The 12,217-nt window shown below is 44.6% G+C and overlaps 1 protein-coding gene across 1 annotated transcript; it reads right to left on the reverse strand.

Moving 5' to 3' along the window:
- Positions 1-5,922: 5,922 nt before the first annotated feature.
- On the reverse strand, positions 5,923-11,636 carry SPTSSA (serine palmitoyltransferase small subunit A). Its single transcript, XM_083441780.1, has 2 exons — positions 11,450-11,636; positions 5,923-7,113 (listed from the first exon to the last, which is right to left on the reverse strand). The coding sequence occupies exons 1-2, from the start codon at positions 11,550-11,552 to the stop codon at positions 7,010-7,012; spliced, it is 207 nt and encodes a 68-aa protein (XP_083297906.1). The 5' UTR covers positions 11,553-11,636; the 3' UTR covers positions 5,923-7,009.
- Positions 11,637-12,217: the final 581 nt, after the last annotated feature.

Below are 12,217 nucleotides of genomic sequence, written 5' to 3' on the forward strand. Positions count from 1 at the left end.
CACAGTCCAAAATGGCCACACAGAAAAACCCCAATGGCTAAAAATACCTTGTGAAAACTTCCTTATGAATGTGATCAAGTTAAGCTCCCTGGAACATGTGGATGAGAAATGAAGGCCTAGTTGGCTGATTTGGGGTGGCAATTGATTTATCAATAATGGCAAGAGAGTGACACAGGCTACAACCATCCTCAGCCTTTCATAAGTCAGGCAATGACTGTTCTTGATGCTTTTCTAGTTCCAAATCAAACTGCAGTTCTAATTAAGATTCATATGCTTAGCTGCACCCACATGTTACCTGGCCTTCTTCAGCCACTGTCACTCAACAAGCCCTGGAAGTCAACCAGAACTTAATGAGGAGGTACCGCAGGGAGAAGATACTAATCTTGCCAGCAGGGGTTGAATGAGCATTCCATTTTTCATTCAAAAAAGGTGCAGGGTTAACTATGCTCCACTGTACTAGAGGCAGCTTACCCTTACCTGACCTTACAACAGGGTTTTCCAAATGAGGACTCTGTATAATGGCTCTAATTCAGAGATACATATCTGCAGCAGCAGGCTTTGTGTACAGTGCTGCAGGTGAGATGCTAACTGCCAAACAGATTATTAGTGCTGCTGATCACCTCTTAGGGAAGAGGAGGAGGTGCCTGGTGTAGTGGTTAAGAGCGGTAGTCTCGTAATCTGGGGAACCGGGTTCGATTCCCCGCTCCTCCACATGCAGCTGCTGGGTGACCTTGGGCCAGTCACACTTCTTTGAAGTCTCTCAGCCCCACTCACCTCACAGAGTGTTTGTTGTGGGGGAGGAAGGGAAAGGAGAATGTTAGCCGCTTTGAGACTCCTTAAAGGGAGTGAAAGGCGGGATATCAAATCCAAACTCTTCTTCTTCTTCTTCTCTCCTTTCATATGGGCTTTTTATACAGCTGATTGGTGCTTTCAAACTAATAATGCTGTTTGTTAGGGCATATGCTGTGCAGGATCATTACTCTTCAATGTGAGAACTTTCTCCCAGGCAACACCCATTTGCATGTCAGTTGTAGGGATGGCAATCTGTCAATTTTACTTTCTCTATTCCTCCTTTTCCCCATTTTATGTTCAATTCTCCACATTGCCACATCGGTTTGCATTTAAAAGAAAAAGTCCTAAAAAGATAAATCAGCAGCATTTTAATGCAAATTTATCGTAATATGCACATTTTTGTATGCAACTTTGACTTATACACACTTTTGCAAATTCCTCATGTTCGGATAAGTGGATTTTCGCATAATGAGCAGATAGCAGAACCTGCATATAATGTGTATGTGCAACTAGATTCTAGGAATGGGGGGAGAGAGATATGCAACTATTTACAGGTCTCCATTTGTAATGTACATGAAGCAGATAAAATTCCAAAAGGGAGTATCTAATTCTAAAAGGTGACAGCAAAGCAATCTTGAATGAACAAACTCTGCGGCCTGTAAATTGGTTTAGCTGCTTGTGTGACATAACCCACAATGGAAATGCTGGTGCAAGGACTGTCACAGGTGACTTGTCTTTTGGAGAATCTACACATATCTGATCATTTACCATTTGATTGGACTAGATACCGAAAAGCACGTTTTAGGAATAATTCTAATTACCTGACATGGGGCAGTAGATATAGGAGGCCTAAATGACACAATGTTGTTCTCAACTCTAATGAATTAGATTCCAGCAATGACAGAATGATAGAGCTGCCCACTGCTGAATGATTAGAAGAATATGACAGCAGTGCTTCCAGAATTCAGACAACATGTGGGTAAAAGGTATATTTGAAGGAAAGAGGTGATAGGATGCCAGCAGGCAGCCCTACAAATTGGATCGTTTAATCCCAGCAAATACTTCCCCCCTGAGGACACCTATTTTGGGGTTTCTGAGCTGCAGGGGATTTGGCCAAAGTATTTGATTTAAACTAAAGGAAGTCAAAGATTGAGTGCTGAGCATCAAAGGAGATGTTATTTTGAAAGGTCAGAAAGGTTACAGACAACTTGCAGGAGAGCTGGATGAGGCAAGAGGAGGAGATGCAAGAAGAATGTCATCCAGAAGCAAAGGTGAGACGAGGAACTTGATGCCAGAAAGACACTTGCAATGAAGGAAGTCCTGGCTGCTTTGTCCCAGTTGGGGGAGGCAGGTGTGGGAGCGAAAAGAGAACCTGGCTCAGAGATGGAACACACCCTCACAACAGTAATAGGTAAAGGTAAAGGTACCCCTGCCCTTATGGGCCAGTCTTGCCAGACTCTAGGGTTGTGCGCTCATCTCACTCTATAGGCCGGGAGCCAGCGCTGTCCGCAGACACTTCCGGGTCACGTGGCCAGCGTGACAAGCTGTATCTGGCAAACCAGCACAGCACACGGAACGCCATTTACCTTCCCGCTGGTAAGCGGTCCCTATTTATCTACTTGCACCCGGGGGTGCTTTCAAACTGCTAGGTTGGCAGGCGCTGGGACCGAACGACGGGAGCGCACCCCGCCGCGGGGATTCGAACCGCTGTCCATGCGATCGGCAAGTCCTAGGCGCTGAGGTTTTACCCACAGCGCCACCCGCGTCCCTCCACAACAGTAATAGTAATAGCAGTAAAAGTACTAATACCCTGCCCATCTGGCAGGGTTGCCCCAGCCACTTTGAGTGGCTTCCAACACAGAGAAAAACAGAATATGACACCAAATATTAAACGCTTCCTGATACAGGGCTGCCTCCATAATACCCTTGGTTCAGTCCTTAACATTTCCACTTTCAAGGATTCTCAGGAAGCAAGGCTAGAAACGCCCCCTCTGAGAACAGTTGTCATTCACAGTAGGCAATATTGGGCTAGATCAGGCATGGCCCTCCAGCTCTTTGGGGACTACAACTCCCATCATCCCTAGCTAACAGGACCAGTGGTCAGGGATGATGGGAATTGTAGTTCCAAAACAGCTGGAGGGCCAAGTTTGGCCATGCCTGGGCTAGATGGACTGAACTTACCAAAGCAGACCCACAACCACCACATTTTTCTTCAGTTGGGAGTTCAACAACATCTGGAGGGCCCACAGGTCCACCATCCCTGTTCCAGGCATTTTACCAACATGGGGTTCCATTAGCCTCAGCAGTACTCTACACACATGGATGAAGAAAATCTCAGGTCATATATTGTTCTGCTAGTGCAGCACTTGCGCCTCCACAAGCACCTCTGCGTCTCCCCTGAGCACCCTCAAAATCTGCTCCAAGGGGTTGGAAGACCCTCTAGAGTAGATGTTGAGGGTGTGCAGGGAGAGAGGAAGGGGAAGCCCTGGTACAGGAGGGGAAATCTGCACATGCAGAGTTGGATGCAGCCCCTTGTCTCTTTCTGCTGTTAGCACTGCACCACAAGCTCTGTATTCTCTCGTGTGCTTCTTAAGTTTTGAATTGTTGTGATCCATCCTGCAATCTCATACAATGAGAGGAGGGCTAGAAATCTTCAAAACAAGCAAAACTAGTGCCATGGGCAGCAAGTGCTGAAGTGAGGTACTAGGGCCAGCATAAAACCATCAGCTAGACCCTTTTGTTGTTGTAAAATTGTGGTTGTCCGGGTATCGTTGGACCACTTTGATCAGCCCTGACCGCTTGGCTCTGCTGTTTGGAGCTGAGAGGGTTGTTGGGAGTTGAAGCACCAAAGCATCTGGAAGACACCATGTTATCTCATCTGAAGGCAGCCCTGAATAGGGAAGCTTTTTAATGTGCAATATTTTATTATGCTTTTATATGTTGGAAGCCACCCAGTGTGGATGGGGCAACCCAGTCAGATGCGTGGGGTACTAATATACTAATATTTATTTGATTTATATAACACCCTTCATCTGAAGATCTCAGGGTTGTTCAGGGCTATCGCTGAGATAAGAGCGCTAAATGGGTTGCTTGTTAAATTCTTTTTTTAGTTTTTTAACCCACTCAGCTGTTTTGATTATATTATTTTTTCATTGCATGCAATTGCGTTTATGTCTGATTTTAAGTCTCTTTTGGTGTTTTCTTTTTGTCAGGTTTTATATGTTTAAAATGCATTAAAATAAGAGAGCTTCACATTTGTACATTGTGCTTACCCAAACCAACCTGTCTGAGCACCATAAAGTTTTTGTGAGGGAAGAAAGCAGATACACCTTGGCTACTTGACCACCTCTTTCAATCACCGGAACTAGTTTGAGAGCATTCCTCTTCCCTCAGTCCCCAAGTGTTCTAACATAGCTTCCTCAACAGAGGTTACTTTTGAGCTGGAGGCAAAAGGGGGTTATCTTGTGTGCCTTGTCATTTCCTATTAGCAATTTTCCAATAGCCCTGAGACACTTCTATCCACCTCATTTCAATTGCTCAATAGGGGAAACAAAGATTAAAAATTAGTGGTAGTGCTGTTTTAAGTGTGGTGCTTTCCTGCCCTTTCCTCAAATCTGCATGTCTGAGACTTTCTACATAGTAAATACTCTTTACCCCCCACACCTAGCATTATATATGCCCATGCTGGAGATCTCTTATCACACCCCCCCACACAACTCAATATGGACATGCTGTGGACCAACTTCATGTCCCCTGAGATTTCCAGTTGGTGGCAGCTCTCATACAGAAATCCATCTTTAAGACATAAAACCATAGAACCTTGTGGTGGTGATGTCTCTCTCAACTCAGTTGCAGATCTGCAATGCAGGATGCCTCCAGACTCTACTAAAATACCTCCAGTGAATGAGAACCCACCACCTCCTGACACGGTTGTTTGTTCTACTGTAAAACCAGTCTTATATTTAGAAGGTTTTGCCATTTCCACATATTTTTCTAGACCTGCCCTCTGGAGACTAGAGCAACAGAGCACAAGACTTCAGAATGGAAATTTTAAGCCCACTATCATGTCTCCCCTTAATCATCTCTTCAGCCTAAAACAGAGACTCCTGCACATACAGGCTTCAGGCAGGAAATCAGATAGCTTTCAATGATAAGAGTCATTTCTAAACTTGGAAGTAAGCCTCCCTAGGTTCAGTAGGATATAGTCCCACCCAAGTTGAGCATAGGACTGTGGTCTTAAAATAACATGAGCCTTCATTTCACAAATAATTCTAGACTTTACACCTATAGCAGCTGAAGTGGACAGCAGACTTTCCTATTTTTGTATTTCACAAAGGATACCATTTCCTCATTCAGCAGCTAGGAGGGGGGCTTTGGAAATTGTCCGTTTGATGTCTTAACTTAATCAAGATGTTTAAAACATGACTGGTACAGCAGGGGAAAGATGGGCTACAAAACCAGTTTTGATTAGAATAGTGAACATTCAGAGGACACTTTGAAGCTTCATTATGAGAGAAATTGAAGACTGTGTTGAAGGGCGATAGGGTCTTGTAGGATGTAAAGCTCTTTGAAGTTACTCTTTATGTGAAACTCTGCATTCTCCAGTCACTGCACTGAATTACTCAAGAGTGCAATGTAGGGCCAATAGACTTTGCTTGAACTTCTGAAAGCTCCCTTGCTTAATAGTATATGAATTCACCTCAACACCCCCACCCCACCTTGAGTTTAATGGTAGGCAGAGCCGGCCCACCTATGAAATGGGCCTCAGGTAGTAGAAATCCAACAGGCAGCACCCCCGGGCACCCCACCACTTCTGTTACCACTGGAGAAGCAACCCGGGCAAGGGAGACTTTGGCAGCAGCTCAGCGTTCACCTGCACAGCTGCTGGTCTCTCTCCTTTCTAGAACATTGTTGAAGGAGTATTATCCAGTACAGCAATACAGCGCAGATGGGGAGCCTCTGTCCCTCCAGAAGTTACTGGATTAAAACTCTCACCACCACCACCACCACCCCGACCATGCTGGCTAAGGCTGGTAGGAGCTGGAGATCAGCCACATGTAAACACCCAAAGGTTCTGCATCCTGCAATACAGCCCCCTAAAATTAAAGTACCACCACATTAGGCATCAACTCTGCTTTCAGCTTTTATTTTGGGGAAAAAAAGAACCCACACCTTAAAAACTGCCATCTTACATTTCAGAATAGAAATCTGAAAAAAGCTATAAAAACTAAGACAAGACTTCAGCCTAGTAGACAGCTCCTTATTGCTGTGGTTTTCAACTCAAGTCTACATCAAACATTATATTTTGGTCATTTGGTCTAAGTATTCAAGGGTGTTTGAACAACAGTTACAATACAGGGTTCACAATACAGACATGATTATATTATAGCCAACTGCCATAGACATGGTCTTTGAACTCAGTCTATATTAAAATATGCTCCTTGGGAAATAAACAAACAAAAGTATAGTACAGTTAGAAGCTATAATAGCAGCTTTAAGATGTTATCACAAAACTCCAGATGACATGCGTAAAATTAAATTAAGGTTTATGTTCAGACAGGAGTTGGGTCCCGCACTTTCCCCTTACAAAGTAGTGTTCCATACATGCAGTGCCAAGTGGTCTTATTCTTCTCCAAATGGAACAAAACATTTCCATTTATTCCTAAAGCAAAATAGAATGATACCTAAGTATTCTGTTGAACAGTCCAGATAGCAGTTAAAGCACCTGAGTTATGTCTTACAAACAAGGTTTTGTAGGATTCCATGAATATATCCACATCTCCATATGAATCTAAACATTTTTTCTTACAAAATGTTAGCTAGAAATATACCCAGTTGCACGTATAACCCATACAATAGCAAAAGCTCTAAGCCCCATTTAATAAGATGATTTTTGATTAAAAATAGAAGGCAAAATGCACTCAAAGTTACAGTAAGAAAAGCTTTCACAGTGTAATACTGAGACTGTCACAAAGTTAAGAAAATACTGATATCAAAGGTACAAACAATCACAATGTTAATAGACAAATTGCTATACAAGGAATTTTTTGTTAAGAAAGAAAATGCCACCAAAACTTAGGGCATACTGCATCCCTTAGTGGTGACTATCAGCTGTGTACACAATCACGTCTTGCTTGTCTCGTCATCTGTAGAACTCCTTAATTGTAGATGGTCAGTTCTTCAGCTTCTGACTGGTCACTGCTTGATACATTCTTCATCATTGCACAATTTCAAAATAGTGCAATATTGCCATAATATGCTGAGGCATGAAAACATAGCCAGTGTAAAGTGCCATTCCAAGGATTGATACCAACATGGAATCTGAACGGCAGTAAAGGAAAACCACATATTGACAATGTATTAAAACCACACTGCAAGAATGCTATAAAGCCAGGTCTCAAGCCATATGAACATTTAAGTCTTGTACATAGACAACTGAACTAATACAGAATATTAACTGGCTGCAACTCAGCGCAACATCGTAGTAACGAAGACTATACTAATTAAGAGTGCTGCTCTGGACTTCTTCAGGTCACAATGAAAGTTGAATAAACAGTAATAACTACCTTTGGAAACTCAACCTAATCACTGCACCTGTTACGTTGATGTATTTAGACTTAATTATGCCCCACTAACAAATCTAGAGTTTTAGTTAGGCCAAAAATATACAAAACCTGATTTGCTTACCACTAGCAATAGAGGAAGTCACACATTATATATTTCTATTTCTCATCAGTTGCTTTTCCTTTTGCACCACTGCAGAGGCTGAACAAACCAACTCTCAGCGAGAACTCAAGTTGGTACAAGGCCTAAGTTCAAAATCCCCAGGGGCCAACGTAACATAAGTTACATTTATCTTGTGAACTGTCCTAAGAGCTACCGATTAAGGGCAGTGTACAAATTTAATACAGGCTCCCACCCCCACACAATTGACTCACACACAACTGCATATATGTGTGGCGTGGGAAGTAAATAAAGAATTCAATTCAAACCCAGAAACGGTGAGAGATAGGTGGAGAGTCCTCGTGGCTCGCGAAGAGATGCTCTCCGGAGCCCAAAGAGGACATCAGTGAGAGCAGAGGAAGCCCCAAAGAGACCACCTAACAGCTGGTGTGGGGCCTAGTGCCACAGCAGAAGCTGCTTTCCCATGTGTCCTCCAGCCTCCTGCTGGCCCCAAAGCTTCAGTTCTAGTTGTGGATATTTTTTGGATACAGTATTTTTGGTATTGATTGAAGAGAGAGCAGTAGAGAGGGAGTTCAAAGGGTCTTTAGAGGGTGTTCCCCACTTTACGCAATTTCACTTACGCATGCGAGGGCCCAGAACGTAACCCATGTAAATAGGCGGAGGATGCCTGAAAATAATAATATTAATAGCGCGGAGAGTTTGGAATCCAGTACATAATAGCTTAGTCAGTATGCAAGTTCCTTCATGAAAGGAACTGAATGAAACATAACATAATGCATGGGTGAGTTCTGCAAGTAGATAGGAGTTACCGGTATGTCACATTGGCAGTTAAAACGTATTTCACAAAGTACAGAAGATGATCAAGGTGTGCACACAAACACAATGGAAGGAACCGCTTGTCCTATCCCCACCCACGCTGACTTCAGGAAAGAGGGGGAAATATGAACAAGCAGGACAGCTCTTCACTACAGGGCTCTCCAAGCCACTTGGGAAAGAAAAGGAGGAGATTTAGCATCTGGAATGGGGAGCAGATGTCACTTATCAAGACACCAAATTTGATCTGGGACAACCACCAGTTGCTGATCAATACACTAATTCCAGAGAGTAAACACTGACAATATAGTGAGTCTCCTCATTTGCCAATTACCAGAAGCAAGCTGTAACTTTTCTTTGTGACCAAAAATGGCTTGTCCAGCAATGCACCATGTGGACATGTGAGTTGCACACAACCATTTCACTTTTGTCTGGGTAACTTGTGCACCAACAGCAGCATAGTATGTATATATCATATCATGGTTATTTTTGCAGATATATTATCAATCAGTATGACAAAGTAAGCCAGTAATATAACAGAAGAGTATCACCATTAGCAAAATAATGACCTAAGGGTCAACAGGTTTGAGGGAACGCTGAGGTTAAAGAGCCAAAATCATGTGGTATTCACCTTCCGGCAAAGCCAGCTGATGAAAGCACAAGAGTCTTTTAAAAATGAAGACTATGTTGTGTTAATGCCAATGGCAAAGTAGTCTGTAGACCAAAACTAGTGGAGCTATTTCACATAGGAAATTGGCTAGTGAGCCTAGACTGTATATCTAACATTTTATACAGAATACTGTATACTTTCATAACTGAAATTACTGGTAAACTATGATCTCTTATTTGAACTAATGGACCATCTGAAAATTTGTTAGTAAAGAAAGTAAAGCAACAAACGATAAGCACAAATATGTAGCTGGAATGGTGTGGTGTTGGAAAGCTCCATCACTCCTTCACCTTTTGCCTTCAAGTCCTACACACCCCAGAACAACTAGAAAGTCATTTTCCCTCCCACTAGAGTTAATCAGAGGGAAATTAGGAAACACTTGTTCATAGGAGAATCTGCTCCTCCCACTTTACTTCATTAGTGGCAAATGGATAGAATGTATAAAGACTCTAGTTGTCCTGTGAAACAGATACTACTTCACATCTTAGAATCATAACATTGTGGAGTTGGAAGGGAGCCTGAGGGTCATCTAGTCCAACCCCTGCAATACAAAAATCTCATCAATACAAAAATCCCCATCCAATTTGAAACTATACCAGACCCTGCTTAGCTTTGCAAATGTGCTTGCACAATACAGTGGTACCTTGGTTCTCAAACGCCTTGGTACTCAAACAACTTGGAATCCAAAAACTGCAAACCCAGAAGTGTTCCGGTTTGCGAACTTTTTTCAGAAGCCAAACATGCTCCATTTTGAGTGTTACGCTTCCAATTTGAGTGCCACACTTCCGTTTTGAATGCCACACTTCTGTTTTGAGTGTCTGAGGTCTGTCTGTTTTTGCTATTTATTTTGCGTTTTTGCGGTTCTTTTTGTTTTTGCGGCTTTTCTGTTTTGTTTTTGAGACTGTGTAGAACCCAGTTCAGCTACTGATTGATTGATTGTGTGTGTGACTGCAGTACACTGTTTATTACTTTAATTTTATGGATCAATGGTCTCGTAAGATAGTAAAATTCATGTTAAATTGCTGTTTTAGGGGTTGTTTTTAAAAGTCTGGAACAGATTAATCCATTTTGCATTACTTTCTATGGGAAAGCACACCTTGGTTTTGGGTTTGGAACGGGCTTCCAGAACAGATTAAGTTTGAGAAACAAGGTCCCACTGTATTGTTACTCTGACTGGCAACATAGCTTTGTGTGTCCTTATCATTCACAATCATAGCACATAGGGAGCAAGGGAGGACTCTTGACCCTGTTTCTGGCAAATAACAGTAACATATAAAAAATATATACCCTTCATCTGTTTGCCTTGATCTCTCATGAATCACACAAAAGTTATCATGAAAGATAGCAGCTTTTCTTCACAACAAATTCTCAACCTCACTTTGAAATGAAATCCATACAGGAAACCATGATCCTACAGCCCCAATTGCCCACCACACTTATGTGATAAACCACCCTCAAATCCATTCACAAGCAGCTACAACAAGCAGCGTATCTTGTTTTTCATTTTCCCTAGCTCTGAAACACAACTGCCCAGACCCAAATGCTTTATAGTCCCAGGCCACAGCTACATAAATGCTCAGCTGCACAGCCACCCACCCAGTGACCTAACACCACCTTCTAAACAGCTCCCCAAAGAGGTTTAACACAGCATCCCAAGCTACAGGAAGCCTCTTACCTTCAAAAAAAAAAACCCCTCTCTGTTTAAATCCCTTCTCTCAAGTCACTGACAAATTTAAGGGGTAGTGCAGAACCACTTCAGTTACTTAAGTCCTCATTTCTCCAGAGCACACCTGGCTAAGGCGGCTCTCAAGGACCCGTTGACCAGAACTGCCTTTTCTCCATCATTCGCAGGGAGCTCTAGGTGAAACTCGCACAACTCCTTTAAAACAGCCACAAAACCGCAAGTACACAATGCAAAACGCCGAGCCTTAGCTGAATCCATCCTAAGCAGAGCTTGGCGAAAAAGACGTCAGCAGTCACTTGTTGGCTGCAGCAGCAGCGCCTGCAAAAAAACCAAAACAAAACCCCAGAGAAACGGCGAAGTAAAAAGTGCACCGAAAGGGGGCAAAGGGGGAGCTGCGAGGGTAGGGCGGAGAGAAAGAGGAGCGAGAGAGGGAGATTGAATGATTGATACACGCGCCTTCAGGTTTGCCACGACCTTCCACCCAGGAAGGAACAGGCCTGGCCGACATTCCCAGAAATAGACATACATTTATTCCCGCCAACCTGAACTGTGCAGGACGACTCCGACCACTATGCCCTCAGGCCCAAGTCCCTCCCGGCTAACTGCGCACCTCGGCCGCCCTCGGGAGCCCAGCGGCCTTCCCTCTCAGCCGAAGCCAGGAGGCCGTTCCCTCCCCCGGGCCGTCCTTTACCTTCCCCTCCCGCCGGCGCCCTGCCCAGCCCGCGCCGCGCCCAGTTCACCGCGAACTTTCCCGCCGGCGCCCTTTCCCCTCACGGCTCCCCCTTCAACCGCCCCAGAAAGGATACTGAACACCGTCCGTTCCCAAGGCTCCAGCATGTAGAGCGCGGTGACCAGCAGGTACTGGTAATAGAGCCACGACATCTGCTTCCAGGCCGAGCTCAGCGCCATCTCGCCGGCAGCAGCGCCTCCGCGCGTCAGAGTGCGCCGCCCGGAGAAAGAGAGAGACGCACTCGCTCGAAAGGCGAGGCGGAAAGGCGGCCGAGGGGAGGCAGGGAAGCCCAGCTTCCTCCGCCGATTGGCTCAGCCGCTCCTCGCCCCGCCCCGCCAGGCCGGGCCTAACCCCCCGCTACCCCCGCTCTGGGCGACCTATGCAAAGTTCTACCTTCGCCGATTCGCCGCCCTTGAGGCCGCCGCTTGCAGCTGCCTTTTGCAATAGCGTGCCTCGCCTTACCTAAGCATGAGGCCTGCTTCTGAGGCAGGGTTGCGTCGGAGCGCGGGGAAAGAAAGCGCCTGTTGCGCTTGAGGCTTAGGCTCTGCAAACTTGCGCAACTTTCATGGAGCTGCGAGGCTTGAAACTTCTCCAAGAGCCTCCTGGATTAGGCCAACAGCCCACCTGTGTCATGGAATCTTAAAAGACTTGGAAGGGACGCCAAGGGTCATCTAGTCCCAACCTCTCGCAAGGCAGGAATCTCAACCAGATCATACATGACAGGTGGCCCCCCAACCTCTGCTTAAAAATCTCCAAGGAAGGAAGGTCCACCACCTCTTTTGAGAGTCTCTTCCACTGTCAAACAGCTCTGTCAAGTTCTTCCTGATGTTTAGTCGGAATCGCC

This window comes from Podarcis tiliguerta, assembly GCF_965153285.1.
Source record: "Podarcis tiliguerta genome assembly, chromosome: 1".
Lineage (NCBI taxonomy): Eukaryota > Metazoa > Chordata > Lepidosauria > Squamata > Lacertidae > Podarcis > Podarcis tiliguerta.